This window comes from Chelmon rostratus, chromosome 11, assembly GCF_017976325.1.
Source record: "Chelmon rostratus isolate fCheRos1 chromosome 11, fCheRos1.pri, whole genome shotgun sequence".
Lineage (NCBI taxonomy): Eukaryota > Metazoa > Chordata > Actinopteri > Chaetodontiformes > Chaetodontidae > Chelmon > Chelmon rostratus.
The window spans coordinates 11,749,784-11,775,044 of NC_055668.1; the positions used below are offsets into that span (position 1 = coordinate 11,749,784).

Here is a 25,261-nt window from a genome sequence, read left to right on the forward strand (position 1 = left end):
CAGGAGACTTCTTCTGCCTCTCCTTGACATCAGGGTTTGTCCAGCTGAGATTCAACCTTGGCGACGGCACCCACATCCTGAAGTCTGTTCAGCGGGTGGACTGGCACGGCAGGACCTGGCACACGGTGAAGGCCGGCCGATTTGGGCATCTAGGCTTCCTGAGTCTGGATAACGAGGAGGTTAGAGAGAACAGGACTGAAGGCATGACCACGCTCGATGTTGTTACAGACATCTTTGTCGGTGGCGTGTCCACTCTGAGCTTCGTCTCCACAGATGCAACTGAAGGGGAGCCAATGGGCTTCACTGGTGGCTTAAGAGAACTTATAGTCAATGGTGAAGAGTTTGAGCTCACAGAGATGGGGGCAGTAAGTGGTGCAAACGTAGGGGACTGGGATGGGACTGCCTGCGGGTACAAGGTGTGCCAAAACAGAGGTCGCTGCTTGGCAACAGGAAGTGACTCATTCACATGCGTATGTCCACCATCATGGACCGGCTCTGTGTGTAACCAGTCTGTAAGCTGTGTCAACAACCTCTGCAAACACAGATCCTTGTGTGCTCCATCTAGCGTCGCCTCATACCGCTGCATGTGCCGCCTAGGATGGGGAGGGCAGTACTGCGACACAGAAATAGCCACAGACACTCTGAAGTTTGTGGGAAACTCGTACGTTAAATACCGGGACCCGAGATACAACACGAGAAACTTGAAATACACACAGGTTGCCTTCAGCTTCCGCACAAGCTCAAATGACAGTTTGATCATGTGGATGGGAAAGGCCGAACACGAAGACGACGACTACCTCGCGGCCGGACTCGAGAACGGCCACCTCAAGATTGCAGTCAACCTCGGGGAGAGGCTTTCCCTCCCGATCACCTTCAGAAATCTGACACTCTGCTGCAACAAGTGGCATAATGTCTCCATATCTTTAAACAGCACAATTATTCAGGTGTTCCTAAACAACAGGAGAATCCTCTTCCAGGACGTGGACCCATTCGAGCGTTACGTGGCCTTAAACTATGGTGGCCGGGTTTACTTTGGAGGATTTGAGTTATACAGAAATGTATCTATTGTCACTTCTGGGTTGTTTTCAAAAGCCTTTGAAGGAAATCTCAGAAACGTTTATTTGTTTAAAGATACCAAGCCACTGCTGTTTCTCAAGGATAGTGAGGGTTTTAATGTTTATGAGGGCAATGAATAGAAGTGAAACTCTCAACTCCTGGCACCTACAACGGCTGAAAATCCCCCTTGTGACATGTTCTTAATTTGTATTAGTTGTGTTTTATAACGCCCAACAACAAAGTTGTTAGTGACACTTGGCAGTAGTCAGGTTCCAATTTTTAAAGGAAAGTTCACAAACTATATTTGCAGCTTGTTTCTTCAACCCTGCCCTGAGAGTCAGTCAAACACGCCATCTGACTGAAGTTCTGTGGAAGACGTGTCTCTTTTTGTAGATAACAGCTTTATAGTAATAGCACAATGTAATTCGGTATCCAGGTTTGACCTTTAATACAATTAGAAAGAAATATTAGAAGTATTTTTATAATCAATAATAAAAAAGGATTAGCTTTATTACGAACTGTACATAAACACACAGTGCAAAGGCACACCTAAACTCTACCGTATATTACAAGCCAAAATTTACATACTTTTTCAATAGAAAGTAAGTTTATAAAATTTAAAAGAAATTACGTTGGGAAAAAGCAAAGCTGCTCTTCAGATCGCTGCCCTCACTTAAATGTTTTCTGTGTTACATTCATGCCAACTTAAAACTTTTTACCAAATGGTCCACACTTGTTGTGTATGTTACCAGGAGACTGAAAACACAGATCACTTGTGGTCAGTACAGCAGCTCAGGAGGAACAAGATCTATACAATAAAAGGCTAAAAACTTCAAAATGTCCCAGAATTGAGTTCCTCTTGGTGTGAAGAGGATGCATCAACAGTGGCACGCATCAGTTTGGGCACCTTTGTTCAAAATTTCTGTTACCCTGAACAGCTTAGAAAGTAAAAAATGACCAAATTTCCACGTCATAAAGTTAAAGATGAAACATTCTGCTCAACATTTTAAGCAAGGTTAGTGCATTATTTTGTTTTTGTTTGACATTTTTGAGGGAGAAAAGGGAAAGAAGCTCCATGCAAAAGTTTGGGCACCCCAAGAGATGTGAGATCTCAGATAACTTTTACCAGGTGATGACAATTTCATTTTTTGTTATTCTGAAACCGTAAAAGATGGAAATAAAAAGGTACCTTTACTTAAAATATTAAAGAAATGTGTCATCTTTAACTTTATACTGGCTAGAAATCAGGTCATCTTTTACTTGTTTAGCTATTCACAGTAACAGAAATTTTGACCAGGGGTACTGAAGCTTTTGCATGCCAGTGTAGAAAAATCTTCACAATCCCGCTGAAATTACACTTCATTTTGGCTGAACTGTCAATAATATAAAATGGAACTTGTAAAAGAAAATGGCATATAAGCTGCAGGACGCTGTATAAAACAACAAACAACTCCACTATCAGTCAGTGTAGCTGAAGTGGTTTGCACCAGCCAAGTGACCAAAAAGCTAACAGTCTATCACTAGCAGGGCTTTCAAAAACTAAACATGACTATGAGTAACTGTCTTTTGAACTTCTGCGTCCATTCTCGTAATCAGAGTCCCGTCTGTGTCTGTGTCTGTCTTTGTGACGGCTGCTGTAGTCGTCGCTGTGCTGCCTCTCTTTCCTCTTCTCACCGTAGCGGTCGTCTGAGTGTCCGTGGTGCCTGCTCCTCTCTCTGTACTTGTCCTCGTGGCTGCGGTCATGCTTTTTCTCCCGCTCGTGATACCTGCTCTTTTTCCCGTGATGGGAGTCTCTGTGGTAGCTGTGCCTCCCGTGGTGTTCTCTGTCCTCCGCGCTTCGCGGCCGCTCCCAGGGGTCGCTGTACCGCTCCTCTGCGCGCTTGTAGTCTTTGGCCAGGGACGGAGGTCGGCCAGGTGGTTCAGAGTAGCTCGCTGCGAACTGCGACTGAAGTCCCGGGAGGGCGTGAACGGTGCTGTCCTGAACCCACGGTGTGCTGTTCTGGTCCTGGGCGTGTGGGTCGGTCGGGTAGTCGTAGCTGCCAGGTGCCTGAGGCTGTTGCTGCTGTGATGGGATAGGTGCAGCGCTGTTGTATCCTGGGAGAGCAGGTACCACTGCGGAGTCCTGTTGTTGCTCAGAGGCCGCTTGTGGTCCTTGGCCTGTAGGAGGATATCCTGTCTGAGTTACTGTAGCACCAGCATGGGACATGCCAGGATCTTCCTTTTCACTCGGGAATGTTTGAACCGTTGTTTGGTTTTCTTCCTCAGGTTTGTTCTTGGCATGAGAAACCTGTAAATATCCTTGGTGAAATAGTGTAACTGGATCATTTCTAGTGCTGCTCAACACAGGAACAGGTTTAGGACTGGAAGGAGCTGAGTGGCTGGCTTTATCCCTTTGTAGCACCGTTGTTTTTTCTTCATTCACACTGGAGTAGGCTGAAGATTTTTTCAATATTCCACTTAAGGGAGGTTTTGAGCTATTTGTATGAGCTGAAGCAACCTGGGACTTTGACTGCGACAAAGGATTCCCTTCAGATGCTGCTTTTTCAGTTTCAGACAAAAGGCCAGCATCGCCTTTGTTCGCAGAGGCAGCGCTGCTGGTTTCAGTCGCACTCGGAGCTGCTGACAAGCTCGCCAGGAATGCTTCAGTCGATACATCTGGAGGCTTATCTTTCAGAGAGACTGATGCACCGTGCACCGCTGTAACATCCTTTCCTGATGAGCTGTTAGCAGCAGCTGCGTCGGTCGAGCTCAATATCTCCGGTTCGGCCTTAACAGGTTTTGCTTCTTTCTTCTTGATGATAAAGCGCTCTCGTGGTGCAGCAGCTGTTGGACTTTTAGTGTTTCCAGTTGATGCCTCTGTTTTTGGGGCTGGTAGTGACTTCGGGGTGTCATCTGCTGCGGGTTTACCTCCAACATCTGGCAGAGGTGGTAATTCTCCACCCCAGCCTACTAACACACCTGGAAGAAAGCGCAGTGGTTTTTGGGGTTCCTGATTGTTGGCCTCCTCTGATGCAGATGGTTCTTCAAAAGACTCTGTAATTGGCTCATCAACAGTTTCAGGAGTGTTAAGTGGTTTGTCCTTCTCTTTATTATGTGCTGTAGTCAAGGAAGAGAGGAAAGACTTCTCATCCACCTCTGTCGCCCTGGCTTCTTTTGTGGAGACGGTGATGGGCTTGATTTCAGGAATAATCCTCGCAGTTTCGTTCATGTCTACGGGGAGAAAATCCCTTTTCGGCCTCTGGCGAATTATGAGTCCAAGGAGAAGGTTGGCACGGTTGTTTTCTAAACCTGTCAAATTAAAAACATTAATTAGGTTTGAAAGATTACAAATGTTAGTGAAATTCAGTGAGAGAAAACAATTACCCAAGAGAAAAGAGGTTTAGCGTTCAGCTTACCTGGCCCATCAAAGGGAACAAGCTGATGTGGAACTTTTTCAGTGGCGCCCAACGGAATGAGATACATGTCCTTCACTTGTTTCCGGTTATTGGACACCACCCCAAAACGCCTACGACTGCTGAAGTAAGCATAGAGAAGAGTATAGGAGATCTCATCTTCCTCAGTCTCGGGGGCGAAGCGAATCAGGCACACCTCCTTTAATTAAAGAAAAAGCAAGTGTCAGTAAAATCCACCATCCTTGTTCAAGAAGTTTGACCACAACTTTAAATGGAGCAGCTCTATAATGCACAACATGACATTACAAAGCTGCTCTTGATCACAATGAACCACATGTAATTGTGTGTGATTGTATTTAATGACTGAACTTTACTGTTTTACTGTAACTCACTTTTGTTCCAGTTGCCCGAATCTTCTCCAAGTAGTCCCAAACTGTCTGTGGATTTATCCTTCCTCCAACTTGAATGCTGTCTGGAAGGTCCTATAAAAAAAAGACAGAAGGATAATCAAACAATCAAACCTCACTGACTTATTGTCTAAAATAATTTGCAGCAGCAGATATTGTAACTCTAAATATGTTCTGTTGTGTCCACTTTACCTCAGTCAAATTGTCCACAATGCCTGAGACGGGGAAAGCTTTTGTCACAAACTTCGCCACATTTGACATGTTAATGAGTCCGCGCCACAGGGACTTCAGGTTGGAAAGGAAAGCAGTCTCTTCATCTCTTCCAGCTGAATGATCCGACCTGTGGCGAATACAACAGCAATGAAGCAAGCTTGCAAAAGCGAGCTGCGCAGGTAGGAGACACACAGAGTGTCAGGAATAGCTGCTCACCTTCCCTCGTAGCCTGACTGGGCGTTTCGGAAACTCTCCTCCAAAACAGTGAGGTGCAGGTCGTCGTCCATCGCAGGTGGCGTGTTCTTCGTCTCCTCTGCTTTGGTGGACTGCCTCCTAACCACTGTGGTTGCAACTTTGACCACTTTGGTTGGTGCCTCTTCCACAGGGGGCACCATACGACCTTATTGAAAAAAGTAACACAACATCTTGGTAACTGAGGATAGTGACACATTAGTTGCAGAAACAGGTAGATATTAAGGCTGAGTTTAACCCTCTGAACGTTTTTCTTTTATTTAAATAAATAAATCACACGATTTATCAGAGCCAGAAACTGCAAAAACAGAAATTGTCAGATTTTCAAATTTCCAACGGTCCATGAATGAATCATAACCAAAAAAAACAAAAACAAATCTAACCTAAAAATAGTGATATTTCATCAAGATCCCTTTATTCTACATGCCTCATGTCTCACAAAATAAACTGTTTGCATGAACCAGATCCTGTAAAGAAAAAAAACATTAAATTCTGCACTCCTCAGCACAGCTGGGAAACCACAGTCACGTGACGACAACTCAGCAAAAAGTTGACTGAGCTGCAGAAGAGGAGCCGACAGTCAGGAGGAGAAACAACAGAGGCTGTTTGTGCAAGTTGTAAAAATGTGCATACCTCAAGATGTATGGCATGTGAAGCACATGTGGGCAACTGGAAAAATGTTGCACATGTAAATTCCATTTTTTTTGGTAAACTAAATTGGAAAATATTTATAGCTTTAAAACTGTTATACTGCACAAAATACATTTTTTAGCTCTCCCTACTTAATGATGCTGCTGCTTGGGGTTCAGAGGGTTAATGACTGAGATGATCTTGTCATGTCAGGGTTTACCTGTGCAGATTTTGCAGTGTAGGTCAAATAGGTGAGACTTGTGTTGGTTGGTAGTGTCTTTCTCCGTCTTTGTACTCTTTTCTTTGTCCTCAGGGGTTTTTGGAGGCTCTGCTGAGACTTCGGTCACTTTGGGAGGAGGCTCAAGCTGGCAAGAGGGAGAAAAAAAGAAATTCACGCTGACACTCTTTCACTGTTAAATACACAGTCATACAAAGTGATATTTGACGTGTCCCTTACCTCTGCGGGCTCAGGGGCTTTCACCGGTTCTTGGCTCTCAATTTCAATTTCACCTTTGTGTGTGATCTTAGTGATCGGGCGTCTCTCTGCCTCTCTTTGCTCTTTTTCAATCATCTCAATAGTCTGTGAAATGACAAGTGTATTGCTTTTTAGAGGGCTACTGAAAGTTTTGCATTCCAAAAAAAAATAAAGATGTAACAGTACATGTTATCAATACTTCTTCATGAGCCTAACTGTCATATCAGAATTTTTGTGAACTGCTGTGTGAATAACTGAGTTATCAGGGTGAATTTTATGCTCTAAAATTAGTAAGAAACGATATCATAGACTTTAGCATTACTTACATGTCGGTTCTCCCTTTTTCGCCAAGCAGCCAATTCTTTTGAGGCCAGTTCCTCAGGGCTCATTCGAATTAGGTTACTAGGAGAAATTTCCCCTTTGAGAACCCTCTGAAACAGGACCTAAACAATACAATTAAAATAAAGCAAATGTAACTACATTTATATTAATACTGAAATGCAACACCTGGAAACTTTACACTTTGATTATGCCTGATTTAACGTGGTACTTACATTATTTTTAGTGTCTTTGAGGTTGAACATTAAGCTTCTGTATTTGTTCTTGTACTTGTTATCGGTGTCTTTATACAAGTGAAAAAGCTCTCTCTCTGTCTTCTTGGCGACTTCAGAGGCCCTCTCCACTGACATGTTCAAATCAGACTCGTTCAACCTAAAATCCACACACATCTAATGAACTCTGGTAATTTTAAGGTGTTCGATTAAAAAAAAAAACTTCCACAATTCTTTAGATAACTTTTTCCTCGTGACATACTTACCTCTGTATGAGGATTTCTTTCAGAGAATCACGGACACTTCGCCTGATTGCCTCCACAGACACGGGTTTCTTTGAAGCTGAAGATGGACTCTTGATTTTTGTCTCTTGTTTCAGCTGAACGCCTACGAGGACAGAGTGACAATATGTTCGGAGCAGGTGGGGCAAATCTGAGATCACACAGATTATAAAAATAGTTTCAAAGTTCCTGCTGTGAGACAAAAATGTGACATACAGACGGCTGATAGGAAAAATGTTTGTAATTTTGACTGTTATCTAGTTGTGGACGACCTTCAGCAAAACAGATCACAGCAGGATGTAGACAGACTGTATTAGGCAGCAAGATGATGCTGGAATTGAGCATTATATTTAGTCTGAAGCTGGTTTGGGTTCCCAATATGGAGGCAAACAGAGGCAACACAAGGAAACTGGAGCTATTTTAGGAGACCTTTACACAACAGATACACTCCCTTTTTATTTGTTGTTTGTTTTTTCATATTGCCCAACAGTATCACAAAACTTCCTCCCCGCTCACAAAATGTTTCCAAACTGTACACTTTGTTGACTTACGAAATATGAAATATCGACAGTGAGCTGGGAGACAATTTTGGGTTCTGAGGCGGTTGTGACAAAATCCGGCCATGTCATTTTAAATATACACCCTTGTCAAAGGTATTTATACGCCGGAAACATGCAACACCCACGTGTATCACCACATTGCAGTCAGACCTCAGCTGTCACCAGCATGCGGGCAGTTGCAGCATTCCAGCATTATATTTGGTTCCATAAATCGTCATGAGTGTAGGTCATAGATTTGTCTAGATATACAATTAACAGCTCTTTTTTTAAAGTCTGCAGTTTTATCTTGAATAAAGTCTTATCTTAACTGGACGTTCACAGGTCTGATGACATTATTTAACTAAAATAACATGAAAAACAGCTGTTAAAATAAGTGAAAAAAGATGTATTCATGTGTTGTGATGGTCTTCATTCGGTCTCGTTTTCGTATTGTTATAACTGAATCCAGTGAACCCAGCCTGCCCTTGAGCCCCATGTGGCAATAAAAACAAGCCAAAAATAAACTTATTTTTACATACACAGCCCTGAAAAACAAATACCTGTTTTATGAGCTGCCTCTCTGACATCTGCGGACTGCCTTCTGTCAGGCTCCTTTTCGGAAAGAAGTGGAAAAGCACATAAACCATGTTATTAATATTGCTGGTCATCATGAAAGGATTTATAAGCAAAAATGAAAATGTGATAAAGAATAAACATTATAACCCCCGAACAAAGGTTAACCCCCTGAACTCCACAACCCACCAGCGGTTTTGAAAGGTATGTTTTCTTTAAAACAATATAAAAGTAAAATTCACCAGCATTACACCATTGATCATAGCCAGAAAGTGTAAAAACAGAAATTATCATCAGATTATTGAATTTCCGACGGTCCTTAAATGAATCGGGCTATAAATGCTTCAGTCATAAAAAATAACCAAATCTAACCTTAAAATAGTGATATATCATCATCTTTTTGCCAATAATAAACCATTCGCATGAACCATGTCCTGTATAAAAACATTACATTTTACCACCAAACAACTGAATTGGGTCTCTTGGGTTACAGAATGAACAATGGGATCACTGTGGGTTGCACTGTGAAGCTGTTACAATCCAGCAGATGGCAGTAATGCGACACGTAAGGCTTCAAACCAACATAAAACTCAACAGAAGAAGAAGAGCGCATCTCAGGTCATCAACACACCTTTCTTGTCAACACACTCGACCCAATAAAGTAACTACTGTGAGAGATGTCCAAAAAACAACAGACATTAAGCAGCTACTTTGGAGCTTCACTACCTACAAAAAATAATCAAACCGGAGCAGAAGAAAAGACTTTTCTCTGACAAGTGGTTCAAAGATGTGCTGTGGCTTGAAGCTAATGATGACCCCACTGAAATGTAGTGCAAGACACGTCGTCGGCATCCACATTTACTGGCACAAGCTGCTGCTAACAAACAAGACAGTCGAGCTGAAAAGCCCAGTCGCCCACTTTCTTAACAAGCTGAATGAAGAACAAAGGCAAGTTCTTCTCCTCGCCTTTCACAAGCAGAAACATGCACGTCCTGTGTCTTCCTATGCAGAGGAGTTTGCTTTATGAATGAATGTCAGAGGTGCATATCATCCGGAGCACGGTACAAACTATCAACATTAACAAAGTAGTTAAACTGTCTCTTCCACTGCCTTTGAGCAGAGCAGCATCTGAGGGGATTATGACATCGCAACATAATAAACATGAGTCCAAATCTTGTCTGCCTCAGCCCTGATTCACATTCACCCATCACAGATGACCCCACACAGAGGCATCAACCCAAAGCCAGCTGCTGACCTGTGGATAGAGACTCAACCAGGGACCCGAGGTGCATCTACCATGCTGAAGTGTAGGACAGCGAGGAAGATACATTTATTAAGACCACGCTATGTGACACCTGACTAAAAAAAAAGTTACGTGCATCCCCGGTTGCAACTGTGTTAGACTGCACAAAAGATATTTTTAAGTTCACCCTACTTCTATCCATGATTGTGCTGTTTCCATGGAGGTGCAGCACTTACACACTGCAGTGATAACAGACAGGAAAAAAAAAACGCCCAGAAAACACTTGGGGTTCAGAAGGTTAAAAAGAATGCAGGGTGAGTTTTATACGGGGGGAAGAAACCACACACCACCATGTTAACCACACGCCCATGTGTAAGCCTTCTGTAGAGGCAAAGTAATAGCAAAAAGACAACAAACCCTTGTGTAGTGGTAACACTGGCTATGATTAATATCAGAGGATGAATTAGCTGAAAGAACAAATTTTGTATATGAAAGATTTATCGGTTTTAAAATGCATGATAAACAGCCTTTGTATAAGAACTCATGGTAACACTGCTTACCTTTCTTACTGGTCTGACACCGCCTGGTGTGACTGACTGGGAGGGTCCCGGTCGGGGCTTGGGAGGCAGCTTATGATCCTGCGCCTCGGTCTTTGCTTGAACTTCTGGTTTGGCAGCACTCGGGGGCTCAGGCTCCACTTTTCTGCTTTCCTCCTCACAGCACTTCAAGCACACGTACATCTGGTCCTCCTCCTCCATTTCACGTACTTTCGTCAGGTCGAGACCAACGCAGTCGCCGTGGAACCAGTCGTCACAGCGACCGCAGCCTACCATGAACCTAAACAAAGTACGGCTTTTATTAAGAGGGTGTCTGCAAACGAGCGCTCTGAGCCCCCGATACACACTGCCACGACAACATTAAGATTCCTTTTTTGTTTATTCAAACGCCTGTTCGTTTTAAGCAGACAACAGAGCATTTGACTGTGAGCTGGTCGACTCTTTTTATGGTTGTGCAAATAATTTGGTTCATTAGCTTTCATCTTCCCTTAACTATTGCATGCTGTGCTGACTAAATGCAGAACTATCAACAACTCACAGTTCTCTAACAAAACTACAAGCTACTACATACACTAAGGTTGAGCAAGAAAATAACCATCTGCCTTGATGCAATTTTAATAGTATACAATGCTGAAGAGCAACACTTACATGTTATTGTGGTGTTTTTTACAGAGACCGCAACAGTTGTTTCCATCCCATGCAGTTTCGCTGTTAGCAGGTAGCTCCTCGGCAGATTCCTTCTTCACAACAGGAGCGTTATCTGGAATAAACAGCTGCGGCTCATCCACAGAGACGCTCCTTGCATTTTTGCTTTTCTGTCTTTGAAGGATCTTTTCTGGCTTTTTCACTTTGGGCTTCTCCTGCCCTCCTTCGTCGGGCATTTTCAAAGAGTGGCCTGGACGACCGTGCGCCAGTTGAGCAGTCTCAACTTTGGAGCTATTGTGAGGCAGAGTATGTTTAGTTGGTGCCTGTTGATCGACACGGACGCCAGACGATGGGACCTTTTTGACTGCAGAGCTGGTTGGACTTGGTAATTTTGGCTTTGCTTTACTATCTCCTGAACCCTGTATCTTTTGCATTTTAGTAGCATGCTCACTTTGGGTGTTTTCTCCAGGCCTTTTCAAAGGTGCAACGTCTTTCTTTTCCTTTAAAGGCTTGATTTTGTGCAGGTCTTCTCTTTGGATGATTGTGGATGGCGTGTTTTGGGATACTTTTTGTCCCTTAATGGTGTTGTTTGGTTTACCTGAAACCAAGTCCTTGTTCTTAGTAGGAGTCAGTGCTTGTTTCGGCTTGAGCAATGTTTTAGCCACAACCTGTTGTTTTTCCTTATCATCGCTCTTATTACTAACAGTAGTTCCGTTATTGTCATTGCTGTGCGGCTGTTTAATGTCTTCTTTTTCTTTGCTGACTTTCTTTACTGAAGGCTTCTGCTTCTCAGAAACATTCTGATTGTCAAGTTTTGTCTCTTGTGTGCAGGCACTCCCAACTGACGTCCCGTTGGAGGTCTGCACATCGTTAGGATTCACATACGGGCCCAGCCCAAGGGCTGCATCTTTAGCAGAGCTCTGCTCTGTTACATCCGCCTCTGCCACGCTCTCAGGTACAGGAATCTGCACGTTGACAGAGTTATCTGGCAACACAGCAAACCCAACGCCTCCTCCATACGATAAACCATCATCAAAGCATGCAGACTGGCCTGTTTCAACATTTTGCGTATAAGAGGGTCCTGGAAGCAGCTCGATCTTGAACCCTCCAATTGTGACTGTCAGTCGTCTCAATACAACCATAGGATTCAGCCATAATCCACCGTCAAGATCATTAACATTAACACGCCCTCCCAAAGACAATTCTTTCTTCAGCTGGGCGCCTTTAACTCCTTTCTCAATAAGAAATGACTTCTGTAGCCTGTTTGCTGGTTTCCTTCCTGGTCGTCCTCGGGGCATGGTGTTAGTGGATGTGTTCACAGGTTGTGGACCACTGCTATGTTCTGCTTCAACAAGAAGAAACACAACAGAAACGTGTCACATCATCTCCAATTTGAAGGTGTCATATGGCGGAAATTGGAACCTAATTGAACATCAACTTACGCTGACGTTTCCTCCGCCTGCCAACAGGTCGCTTGGCTTGTGTGGTACCTGCAACTGTCAGTTCACTGCTGAGGCCTGTGGATGCTGAACCATGAGCGAGACCTGCAACAGCTAAAAGAAATAAATGCAATAAATGTGAAAGATAGATGGCAGTCACAGCAATTGAAAATTAGCCATTTGGCTGACACTAGCACATTTACAATTAAAATACCATGAAATAAAAACCACTGAACCATCACTGAATTTCCCTCAGCTGCTGTATCTCTTCAACACTTACTCATGTAATCATATTCGCCAGGGAACCGTTAACTGTGCTGATTTTGAGTTTGAATGTGACATCTGAGAGTGGCAATGTGACATTAAAATGTCTGAAAGACACTGAGGAATCTCCCTGCATATACCTTAGTTTGTTTTATCAACCTCCTAAAGAGCCGAAGTAAAATTCAGAACTGAGCAAAACCATCTTGAAGAAAAGGCGCTACTGATGGATAAATAACGTTAGCAAGCTGTTAATGTATACTTAAAGTGCCCTCTACCACGTTTTCCATGACCTGTGAATGGGCTTGTTTTGGGAGTATCATGTGTTAGCTTTTAATCAAAGTTTGGCACCAGTACAAATCTACACAGACATTTTGACTGTCTTATTTTGTCTGTTGACAGACCTGTTGAGCCAGCAATCTGAAAAGTGGCGTCCTCATTGTCCAGCAGATTGAACTGAGAGCTTGCGCATCCAAACATGGGATCTTTGTCACTGAGCATGTTCTTCAGTGAATCTTCCAGCCGGTGTCCTGTCCCAAACTCATTACCAGCTTCACATTCCAAATTCTGGCCTATTATCAGGGACTCATCCAACTGGTCACTGGGTATTAAATGATTAAAAGTGTCCACAATATCCATGAATGCTGCTGCCTTCCTGTAGCAAAGCGACACAGACAGAATGTGGGGAAAGAAGGCGTCAAATCACCCATTTTGATCATGCAAAATAATGCTAATAATGATTCAAAACAGCTATAATGCTTCACGCCCATCATCCCGGCAGCACAGGGTGTATCTAACCGGACTCAGGGGACCATCAGAGTCTAGTCTAAGTAAGCCAGTGAGGACCTGATCAGATACTCTGTCGTTTCGAAGTCCAAACTAGTTTGAGAAAACTTCTTGATGTAACTACTGGCAAGATAACAGTGTTGACAAAGTCACAGCAAGTACCTGAGTATTATCTGTAGTTGATAACTGTCGTTAGAGACATCACTGTGCATCAGATCATGTTAAAAGTTGCTGAACATAGTGTGGCACCTTTAAACGTAGCTTCTGTGATGCCCCCATCAGCTGTAAATGTTGCATGGTTCGCTAGCATCTTAGTTTTTAGCCATTTCCGTGGGTCGTTCCCCTCCAAATAGCCGACAAATTGTGCACTGTCAATGAGCTTGAAGTATGTGTATGTAAGTGCGAGAAAACTATTCCTATGGCCACCTTAGAGAACCTTTTAAGAGCGAAGCTAATGTTAAATGACCTGCAATATACCGTTTTAAATCAAGTAAGTTACAACGATAGCAACACAACCTGGAGCAGGCCGGAAATGAAGTGTATACACAAAAAACGCTACTAAGAGCTATTAGCAGACTGTTCTTCAAATGGGCTGGTTTAATATCATGTAACACAACTTATTTTTTATATGAGAAGCCGCCTCTCTATGCCCAGGTTCTTCCAATCAGGTGTTCGCTAGTTAGCATGCTAACGGTATAGGATTGCTAACAACAATCTGCTGCAAAGCTCGATCACGTATGTTAGCAAGCTAACGGTAACTTATGGAGGAAGTTTTAACCCAAGGAATCCCATCGTTTAAAACTCTAGCACCGTTTCTATGAGCATAATTTCTATCTTTCCCAGAAAAGCTAAAAAATGTTGCAGAAAGTGTGTAAATATTAAGTTATACAGATAGACAGCTCGATGCTAAATCTGTCCGGCAGGCTAGCTAGGTCGCTTTAGCATAGGCCTTAGCTACCAAGTTTGTTTGTAGCCTGAGTGCTGCTAACGGACCTTAGGCGATCACGCCCACATGCATCTGTTCCAACAATTGCAGTTTGGATATTTAGAGATGTTTATTTTCATATATGTAAGACTCTTACCTCTCTCCCTGCAACGCTGGATCCAACGCGTGTAGGGTTACATACTAGCACAGCTGCTCCCAGTAACTTCCTCTAACTCAGCCGTCATTCGTCCTGCTGCTGCAAAGCCCCTGACAGCAGCTCTGCTTGTCACGTGGCTTCTGTTTACAGGTAGCATAGCAGCTGATACTACAAACATAACATAAATCTATAGACGTGGCAGTCGATCGTTATGCATGTAAATAAGAGTTCACATGGGGTTAACTGTCTGACAGATGTTGTTTGAGTCATGTCAGGAAAAGATTGTTAATTTATTTACATATATAAAAAGTGATAAAGGAGCCATTAAGTACAAGGGATATTTTCAACCTGGGAGTTTTTATTATTGTAAAAAGAAGACAAAAAAGCAGTCAAAAGTCCATCTATTGACATTAACAGTGTAAACTACATGATAGCTTTTCTGAAATAGTTATGCAACAATACAGTGTTTTTTTCTTTAGGATTAATTATATATATTAATTAATTGTTATATATTAATTATACTTCAGCTTGAAAGTTTTCACCATGCACAGCCCTGACTACAGTATCTAAATTATGTTCTTATAAGAGCATAAGAGTAACATTTTTTGTTAAAATATGGACACAAAAGTCATAGTACATGAAAAAATAAAAAAGTTACACAAAGATTTGTTCGGTCTAGGAGGAAACGGCTACTCTTGTCCAGCTCCAGTTTTTAAATGTGAAATAAAACCATGTAAACCAGCCATTCAGAGCTGCCCCTATATCTCCTCTTACAGTGGGAGGACATGATCATACTACCTAATTGTAATTCTGCATCAGCTTTGTGTAGAGCCAGTGTCTCTGGTGCAGCGGCCATTGTTTCGTAGGATGAAGCAAGGCCAACAATGCAGCTGGCCAAATGAAGTGGAGGCACATGAATGAGGCTGTTGTAATGTTGACAGCCTCCTAATAGCCCATTGCACTCGAAGTGCTTGGAGAGAACTGAAAAAACAAACAAGTTTTGATGAAACCGAATGACATTTCCAGGAGGAGCATTAAGAGCTGCGTTTATTGCGTGCCAACCAATCAAACAAATCATTACTAAAACATCTATTTTATCCACTAGTTAACTGTTTTAAGCAAAGAAAACTGAAAACTACTGGACTTCTTCATCCTGAGGGCCAGAACTGAAAACCACTGATCAAAGACAATGTTTAAGACCATCACATTCGAGAAATAACACATTTACACACATTCATCTTTAATGACTCTCATATTCAGTATGGTTGCATTGTCCACATTTGGTTCCTTTAATATAGTCTTTAGGAACAAGACCTCCAGAGCCACCAGTCTTGCAGTCCTCTGCTCTGCTTTGACACACATGAACTAATACTACTAATATCACAGCAGTGACACAAAGTTAAAGAGAATTTAGTCAAATAAATCATCAGAAGTCATCCTACATTTGGATGTGTAATATTAAATCCAGAATTTGGATAAAAAAAGTCATCTAATATGTGCATAAGCTGCTTTATAGACTTATATACTCTAATATCCACCTTCTCCATCTGTTACACTTAATGTCTCAGTGTAAAGTATGTAGCTTTGACTAGTTAGAAGAACAACCTTTTTGACTTGAACAGACACAACAGTAGTAAATGTCTTCCAAATTAGACCAAGCGATCCAGAATTAGTAGAAAGCACACTTGAAATACAGTTTTCTACTTTATGGCTCAATACTATGACCAATAAGGATTGCAAACTGTGTTAAAGTGGTTACTCTGACAACTGCTCTTTCAATCTTTCATTTGGGTCCAATCCATACCACAGAACATCATGATCCACTGCGGCCCAAGCCATTCGTTCTGTGGTAAATGTGGCGGCCCATTGTCCTGATGGGGAAACTACAATCGAGCCTCCTGCACCGCGGACACGGTCTGCCATGTACTGCAGAGACAACTGTGAAGAATCTGCTACTGATTTACCTGCAGAGGGAAGAGGAAATATGGAAACACGTGAAATAGATGCACACATTTAGGCAATCAATGTGGGGTCATGTTATTCCCCATTACAATACACAACAAATAGACGAGTGTATCCATATATACTGTTGTTGCTGCCATTTTCAGATAAATAAGACCTTCTAACCATTGAAAAGCAAAATGCTAAAACAGCTACATTTACATAAAAGTAGACAAGTAGCAAGACAACGTTTGGAAACATCTGTGATTCCCCACTAACAGACAAAAACAAAAACTGACAAAGCAATCACAGTTTATAATTACTTTAAACTATCCTAGGCTCATTAGACATTCACACTGTTTTAATGTTATCCCAAAAACAGAAGCAGTGACCTCAAATTATATTAGGACCAGATAAAGTCGGACACATGTGGCTCGTCTTCATGCAGATAGTTTCGAAGTGTGACCTCGTTACCTTGCTCAACATGCGAAAGAGTGAGTCTGGCCAATGTGACTTTGAGAATAGACTCTCCATGGCCGGTACAAGACACTGCACCACTGCAGTTGTCTGCGTATCCTCCAGCGCCTTGATTACAAGAAAGCAGGTGAAAAAACAATATTAAATCACCTTGTTTGAAATAAACTGCTCAATTTCACGCACTGGTCTCCCTAAATACAATCAGGAGCTAAACTTGACAAAAATTAATAATAAAATCAATGTTGAGTGTATAATTGAAATGATTAAATGACTCTTGCTTCGGATAATGTAATTTATGATGTGATAAAATCAGACTGGATGATGATGATTTCATTTAGTTTAATTTTAGCCGCAGCTCAAAGTGTAAAAAATGCAGTTTGAGAAAGCAAATGAAGTCACACCAATGATTGGAGAGTCTCCGACTCTGCCAACCATTTTATTTCTGATCCCTCCAGTTGATGTTGCACATGCAACATTTCCAGCACAGTCCACAGCAACCGCCCCGACAGTATCATGGGTCCTAGAGTGAGACAAAAAGTGCATCCCGCATGAGTTCATTCATCAGCTGCAGTTCTGTCAAAGCCATTTTGACTTGACCCTATGTCTTTTCTCTATCACGACTATGTGCTTGGAGCTCTGTACTGAATGTCAGAAGCTTCTGTGTTGCAAAGGAGCATCAGATTTAAGTCAGATTTAACCTGCTGTACTGACTTTTGTGAAAACATACAATATACTGTACATGCAGCAGGTTCTCTGCCAAGTGGGCTCCAGAGTTTTATTTAAATTTAGCACAGTGTCACGGCAGATTATTCAGGATGAAGAGATGCTGTGTAGAGATTTATGAGGAAAGTTCAGTTCACACAATAACAGGTGAAAATGAAGTCATACAGCACAGATACGTACCACTGAGAGTTGAAATCTTCCATGACTCCAGTAACATAATTCTTGTGCTTCTCCCATTCTTTCCTCTCATACTCAGTCACCAGCGTATCAGTGGGAACTGTAGCCATACCAATGCTCTCTGCAAACTGGTTTGCACCTTTGCTTGTCAACATGACGTGGGCGGTCTAATGGTTTCCATGGCAGCAAACATGAAAGAAAAAGTCAATTTTCATTGATACCACTCTGTTCATTGCACACAAAAGCTGTTTGCTATTAGAAACGTTTCTAAAAAGGATCCATATGATTGCCTCTCTAAACATCAGTGGTCTCCTACACAATAGCTAAGTAGTTAAGATAGCACCTTCTCCATCACTGCTCGCGCCAGTGACACGGGATTGGCAATGTTCTTCACTGAAGAAACTGCACCACTGGCAAGTGTCCTTCCATCCATGATAATGGCATCCAGCTCCACTTCTCCATCAGCATTTAGTGCAGCTCCCTGCCCTACAATTAAATGTCGCAATTAGTGGCTTAGCTCAAATAATGATTCAGACAACAACATTGAGAATAAAAAAAAAAAAAACAGAACAAAGATTGCTGGTGTTCTCAGAGCTGATAGTGCAAGTGAAGTGTGGAGTAGGCTGAAATAAAATCCTAACAACAGCATAGAGAGGGTAAGAGAGTGAAAGGATGGAGATACGATTTCCTTCCTACTTTGTGTGCAGAGGCTTTACGCTGCCTGCACCACCTGCACCCGTCCACAGGGTGGTGACAAAGCAGTACAAAAGAAGGAAAAGAACACAGTAATTTGAGCACAAGCAGTCACTTGTTGTTAAGGCGTAACATACAATAACACAGATGTTGTTTCACTGGCATAGGATGGCACATAAACAACATTTAACTCACAATTTGAATGAGAAAGCTTGGATTATGTTTAGGGAGAAAATATAATGCAGGACAGACTAGTTTATAGACATCATTTAAAATTTAGATTAGATTTTGGTGCACACTAAATGTGGGATCAGTACCAAATTATGAAGGTGAGCCTCACAATCAGTGAGAAACCTGACCCCCACTGACTACCATCACTCTGATTGTAGATGGAGTCGAGATGAATGTTTGCACCACCACCAGCAGATGGAGTCAATGCACTACTGACAGACCTGAATGAATATAAAGGCTCATCAGTGACCGGCTCACGTCCAGACAGGATGAAGTAGTTTTAATGGTACTGCTGTGGACACAGGCTGCAGCAAAACGTATTTTATATTACAGTTTAAGTGTAAGTTATATTTAGAATATTTTCATCTATGCTCTCGTTAAAGCCTCCGGACTCCTTTAACACAAACAATCATTTTACCTCACAGAACACAGGAGTTGCTGGAACCAGGAGTCTGCTGCTGCATCAATCACTTACTTTGTTTGTGTTATAGTGTGACTTGGGTGAATCCATGCTAACACCAAAGTCACACAGTAACACAAAGAAACTGAGCGATCGAGGCAGCAGTAAAGCAGCGACTCCGTCGTTCTGTGAGGTAAAATTACTGTTTTTGTCTAAGGAGTCTGGTTTGCAAATAATGGCTTCAGTTTCCTGTTGAAAAGGACTGCATGACAGCAAGGTACAGCTGTGAAAATGCTTTAAATATAGCTTACACTTAAACTTATATGGATTATTTTTTTAGGTGGGCATTTTTTTTAGGCTGAAATGTGTTTTTCTGCTTTCCCCGTCCACAGCAGTATAGTGCTTCTACAGGTAATACATTGGCTATGGATAAGTACCTCATACAGCCTCACTCCAAAAAACCCAAACAATCTCTTTAATACACGTTGGTAAGAATAATTCTGTGCTATGTACCTGCATTAAACACCTTGTTATCTTCCATGGATCTCACAGCTGCCTCAGTAGCATCCAGTGCACTTCCTCCTCTTTTCAGCACTGAAAACCCTTCACATGCTGCAGCCTTTACTCCATCCACAGAGGCCTTGGCCAGTTCGTCCGGTATGGCCCACGCCCCACCATGCACGACCACGACTGCTGACATCTTTCACCTCCTGCAGAAAAAAAGACAAGAGTAGTTTATGGAGTCTCACAAAAGTTAGAGGAAACACTGGTTTACTAATATCGATTTCTTGTCTGTGCCTTAGATGTTTAGTTACATTTTCCCAAGACCTACAATCATTTCTAAAAACACTTTGTGTAAAAAAATATATAGAAAAAAAAGAAATCCAAAAAAATTATTTAATTCAAAATTGTACCAGTTCTAAATAAGTCACCCCAGGTGAGACTGACTCCGATAGTCATTTATTGGTAAATTTGTTCCAGTGCAGCCACGTTTTTCATGCATGCATGAATCTAACTTACTTTTCATAGCATTTTACCTGTTGTATTACTATGTTTCTTGCACATTCACACCGTCATCATTTTCGAACACCTTATTATTATAATTACCCCATAATGATCATTATTAGGGCCTAATACTACTCCCCTTTCCACTTAAATACACTGTTAATACGTGGGCTACTTTCTCTGGAGTGCGCTAGTAACTCTGTGTAACATATTTATTCAGGTTTCTATATGCATTTGCCAATAAACGATAATAAATCATTTTAGCTCGAAGTGCTCCGAGTCTTCTGCCATTTAAGTTTATATTTCATGCGTGACTTCGTTAAGTGTTGAGCTGACTGCAGCCTGGACTGCAGGACTCGTGTGAATCTGCTTCTCGGACAGACAGCTTATTCAACAGCTAACAGCTCTCGATCATTCTGCTCTTACAGATGTTTATGTGATTATAAAGAAATGTTTGGATTTACTTGTTTTTTTTTACCTTTCCTGATCCTCACACTTCACCCGTGGATTAAAGCTCTCACGCGCTTTGCTGAAATTTCTGAAGTGTCTCGCTCCACTTCCTTCAGACTATCGGCCGCACTTGTCTAATATGATGATACGACTTCCGGTGAATGCTTTCAAAATAAAATCCGCGTTGACCAAATCAATGAACGCTGCATTCTCATTAATTGAACAAAATGAGGCCTGTAATGTGCAGCAGTTGCCGGTTACAGTTTGTAAACACAACGTCTCCTCTCTGGCTCAACACCAATGCTGAAATCGGTTTTTATAAAGTCCCGCCCTCACCTGTGCTGTTATTGGCTGGGGGCTTCACACACATTGCCCAAAGGTTGCAGCACAGAACCGTTCCAACCACAGCAGAACAAGAAGAAAATAAGAAAACACAGGCAGAAAGCAGATAAATACACCCCACACACCTCTAGTGGGTCATAAATGATGACTGAGGGGTTTATTGTTGCATGACACCTTTTACCTTTTACCTTTGACCTCCCACGGTGTACCTTTAAATAAGTGATCAGTTTACGGAGGAATTGACTTTCTGTTTTCATGCGGTGCATATTTGCAGATGACATGCAGGGATAATAAAACAAAGGGCAAACAAACATTAACCAGACCACCTACAAAGCTATGGCCTTTCCACAGACACAAGCTTCAAAACATAAACACAAAAAAATGTCTTTTGATTTTTCTTTCTTCTCTTCTCTTTTTTTTCTTTTTTTTTCTTTTTACCATTTTCTGGCATGTATGACCACAGTGGATGCTACAAAAGCAAACAAAATGCTTTGTCAGGAAGGTTTTAGGTGGATGTTTAGTCTATTTCACAGGCCAGCTCCCTTGCATTTATATTTTATTGTGAAACACATAAGAGAAAGTAGATGTTTTTTTTTAATATGGCCTCGTTTTATTTTGAAAGCACTTGTTTGGCTTGATGGAGGCAGAGTCAACAGGGTGCAAAAACAGGATTAAACAACTGGCCAAGCAATCACAATAGGCATAGAGACAGGGTTTTAGCATTTCCCACATAGTTCTAACCACTTTCAAGTTATATGGAAATAAATGAGTAAACTTCCACAAAAAGGGGGCCCAGATTTCACATGGATTTTTGGTGATTGTGTCTCAAATCAAAACAATGTTGACCTCATTAATGATTGATGAGTGTCTGGAGAAGCGTCAGGCAGAAAACCTGACCTGAGTAATAAATAAAGGTTTAACAGAGTAAACATGGTAATTACACGTGCCCTCAGCGATACATGAAGTTACAAAGCTCAGCAGATACTAAAAGGGGTGAAGTCCATTCACAGACGGGCAGCAACAGACCCTTAATTATTACCCTCACGCCTCACACTTCCCTGCTTAACGAAGAAGGGAAGCAGTGACATCAAATAATGTGAACTGAGCAGAATGCAGGGCAAAGCAGACTCATGTAGCATAAATCATACATCAAAGTTCTTTACAGATATTTTAATTGTAAAGGGAATTTTAGAGGCAATCCTGACATTGAAAATGGAAAAAAAGACATCAAAACAAAATAAAACCATTCAAAAAAAAGATCAAACCCATGAAAGCCTGATCTGCGTCACAGTTCTGTAGCAATGAAATGTGCAATGCAGCTTTTTGACCACTAGAGAGCTGTAAGAATGCATCAAATCCACCCCAAAACACTTGGAATAGTTTTGATACAGAAGTTAAACTAGAGTCAGTCTCAGCAATGTTTGTGCAAAGTGACAAGCAGCAGTCTGACAAAAGTCTTCTTCTCTCTGTGCTAAAAAAAATCAGTGTTCAAACCAGCTCCTCCTCCCATATCTCTTTTTCCCTTTCCTTTAGCGGCACAGTGAAAGAGCACATTGTGTGTGTTCATGTCTTTCAGTCCAAATCTACAACCATACTACAGGATTAGAAGATTAAAACACATTAACAGTCACAGTCATCAGGCCGCCATTAGTAGCCTCTGTAACCGCAGCAGGATTATCAGCATTCGTGAATCATTTCATTCAGTGAAATTAAATCAGTGAAGGTTCAGCAAGCATGAAATGCAAAGACAGTACTGGCCGACACGGGCCTATAGTCACTTGTTTTAGGCTATCAAGCAGAAAAATAAAGTTGTGTCTCATTGAGGAGGGAGATTAATCATAAAAAAAAAAGAAAAGAAAGAAAATGTGAGGACATTCAGGTGAAGTTATGATCAAACACTTGCCCCTTCTAGGCCTGCTTGGCATTTCGGAAATGGGCTGAAGTGGCAGTTAGCGAGAGCTACAATATCAAATACGACTAATTATTGCTTTCTAAATATTTATAAAGAACTACTGAGAAAACAGTTGTTAAATTAAACAGTATTCACACTTCTGAAACCTACATATACAATCTGTTAGTCTCCCAAATGAACTAGATTTCAGTAATTTCCAACTTAATACTCATCTTTAATGACACGACACCACACAGGTCAAATAAAAGAAAAAGATCCAAAATGTTGAGTAATGTGCCTTCAGTAGCTATTAGATCTAAAATAAGAAAGATTCTGTGCACATCCATAACAATTTAAGTCTTAAATGTGTAGTAAAACACTTCTAAAACATTACATTTTACTGTACAATGACAAGATTTCTGATTTTAACAAGACATCATTTGACCAAACGGATGCACAGAAACATAAATAACACCAAAATAAACTCTCATTCACTTAACACCAGTGTCTGTAGTCCCCCCACAGTCTTTACGATTCTGATCAGCACGGTCAGAATCACCTCTAAAGGTCAAGCAGAGCCACAATTGGTCATTCATTCAGCCTCTTCAGCTCGGAACCCATTTGTAAGTAAGTAAAGTGGCCGACGCGCTGCGCTGCAGAAGACTTTAGGATTCAAGTCCCATCAGAGTGTGGGGACAAGAGGAGCATTGCATATGAGACGCAAGCGTCCCTGCTTCCATCGATGAACCCGCTGACATCACTGCAGGAGGTCATGAAGCAGTCACATGACGTTTAAACTTATTTCATGTCGGGTCTGATAATTCACTTTACAAGCTGTTGACTTGACCTCCTTGAGCCCCGATAGGACAGGAGGTGACTTTAACATCAGTGAGGTTGTTCTCTGCAGCCTTTACTCTAAAACTATGCAGCATTTGAAAGAAAGTGCTTTTGTGTGACCACATTTTATTGAGATCTAAACTCAATTATACTGTGATGAGATTATAAATCCACCAAGTAGCAGAGCGAGGAAACAAATGAGGGATAAATTCAAACACCCATACGTTAACCATGGTAAAATCCACCGCACGATGCAACACAATTAAATCCAGAGCTTTTCAGAAAGATGCTGAACGGTGATTTACTCCACAATAAAGCCGTCACATTTCTTTTTGGCTTGTTTAACCGAGACGTTGGTGTAGATGAGGTCTGCGAGGGTGAAAAATGTTCTGCGAAGGCCTCCAAGACACCAAGAGCAGCAAGAATAAACCATCTGGAGACAAGATGCAGTATAAATAACTGGTGAGAAGGCCAATTAAAGACACAAAGTACTTTATGTTGTTTGTTCTCTGGTACACTTTCATTTAGAACACATGTCACGACAATAATAGCTTCAGAGATGTTCTGAATGTAATGTCCACACGTCCAGAGACACCTGTTCAGCACCGTGGACAGAGACATGACCGTGTCTCTGTCTCACTGCACACTTGTCAAGCCGCTCTGGAGAATTTTGGAAACGCTAATAGAAAACTCACAGGCCACCGTAGATTATTTGGCTCAGCTGGATGGAGAAACTAATTGGATAAGTAGTGTTTTTCTGGGAGATAAGGCGCTATCTCTCACTAGTACGACCTTGCTGATTTAGCTATAATTAAACTTTATCACATCAAAGTCAGTTATAATTCAAACTGCACTGATAGCCTTTCAAAATCCCACAACAGAAAGTGAAGTGTGTCCTTTTAAGATGCTCTTACAGGGACTTATAGAGTTGCAGCCACACAACATTCATAGTGTTACTGCGCTGTTTGCTCAAATGTATTTCAGAATTTCTCCCTTCCTTTTCATAAAGGACTGAAGCTGCACAAAACTTCCAATAACCCAACTGAATCTACAGTTTTTTGGAGTGGGATTATTGCAGCCCTGACCGAGCTCAACCTTAACTTTTTTTTTTTTTTTTTTTTTTTTGTTTTAATCCATTCCCTCCGACCACATCGGCCAATTAGTATGCGCTCAGCGGGGAGCGTCTTTGTTTTCCAGCAGCATCAGTCCCAGAATATGGCCAATACTGTTGCTGAGGGGCGGGGAGCAGCGCGGTCTGCAGACCCAGCCAGCCTCAGAGTCTGGCGGAGCGCCGAGGAGAGGCAGCGATGGGCTCACACCTCTGAACTCAGCCTCCAGTCGAGCATCTCGGAGACCTGGGACGACGAGTTGGGTTTTTTTTTTTTTTTTTTTTTGTTTTAGCTATTTTCTTTTTTTTGTTTGTATTTTTTTTGGGATTTTTGGTTGCCGTGCTTTTGAACTGGCAGACTGAAGCTGGGAGCAGGCGGGAGCGGGAAGGCTTACATTCCGACGCTCAGCCCTCCTGTCGTCTTACCTGCACGGCCGGCGAAGAGCTGCGCTGTGACAAGGATGCATCCAGAAAAGCACTTACCTGAACTGGTGGCCGAGAAAAACAGCTTGGACCCCTCTTTCGTCCATGCGGTGCGTCTGCTCGCAGAAGGTAAGTCGATCATTTTTGAAGTCTAATCCACCGAGCTTTGCGCACTTGTCTA

The 25,261-nt window shown here is 41.9% G+C and overlaps 4 protein-coding genes across 6 annotated transcripts in view; 2 read left to right on the forward strand and 2 right to left on the reverse strand.

The window, feature by feature from the left end:
* eys (eyes shut homolog) overlaps nt 1-1,196 on the forward strand; it is a 144,009-nt gene extending 142,813 nt beyond the window's left edge. Inside the window, exon 50 of the mRNA XM_041947814.1 lies at nt 4-1,196. Coding sequence (XP_041803748.1) covers nt 4-1,196 — 1,193 coding nt within the window. The remainder of the gene's footprint in view (nt 1-3) is intronic.
* Nucleotides 1,197-1,241: 45 nt separating this feature from the next.
* On the reverse strand, nt 1,242-14,492 carry phf3 (PHD finger protein 3). Of its 3 annotated transcripts, none has more exons than XM_041947908.1 (16): nt 14,383-14,492; nt 12,919-13,169; nt 12,257-12,367; nt 10,818-12,156; nt 10,173-10,449; nt 8,357-8,408; nt 7,243-7,363; nt 6,980-7,136; nt 6,752-6,868; nt 6,408-6,530; nt 6,171-6,315; nt 5,285-5,468; nt 5,048-5,195; nt 4,841-4,930; nt 4,452-4,647; nt 1,242-4,344 (listed from the first exon to the last, which is right to left on the reverse strand). In XM_041947908.1, exons 2-16 carry the CDS (start codon nt 13,151-13,153, stop codon nt 2,606-2,608), a joined length of 5,034 nt encoding a protein of 1,677 aa, XP_041803842.1. In that variant the 5' UTR covers nt 13,154-13,169; nt 14,383-14,492; the 3' UTR covers nt 1,242-2,605. The 3 variants fall into 3 exon arrangements, with proteins under 3 accessions (XP_041803842.1, XP_041803841.1, XP_041803843.1); XM_041947907.1 differs by having other exon boundaries at nt 10,818-12,159; XM_041947909.1 differs by lacking the exon at nt 12,919-13,169 and having other exon boundaries at nt 1,243-4,344; nt 14,383-14,398.
* A 295-nt stretch (nt 14,493-14,787) lies between these two features.
* Nucleotides 14,788-20,604, reverse strand: si:dkey-103j14.5 (isoaspartyl peptidase/L-asparaginase). The gene is made up of 7 exons (XM_041947771.1): nt 20,508-20,604; nt 19,538-19,734; nt 18,044-18,186; nt 17,704-17,867; nt 17,202-17,320; nt 16,798-16,908; nt 14,788-16,346 (listed from the first exon to the last, which is right to left on the reverse strand). Exons 2-7 carry the CDS (start codon nt 19,722-19,724, stop codon nt 16,138-16,140), a joined length of 933 nt encoding a protein of 310 aa, XP_041803705.1. The 5' UTR covers nt 19,725-19,734; nt 20,508-20,604; the 3' UTR covers nt 14,788-16,137.
* A 4,514-nt stretch (nt 20,605-25,118) lies between these two features.
* Nucleotides 25,119-25,261, forward strand: part of khdrbs2 (KH domain containing, RNA binding, signal transduction associated 2) — a 56,881-nt gene continuing 56,738 nt past the window's right edge. The window contains exon 1 of the mRNA XM_041948013.1: nt 25,119-25,209. Coding sequence (XP_041803947.1) covers nt 25,119-25,209 — 91 coding nt within the window. The remainder of the gene's footprint in view (nt 25,210-25,261) is intronic.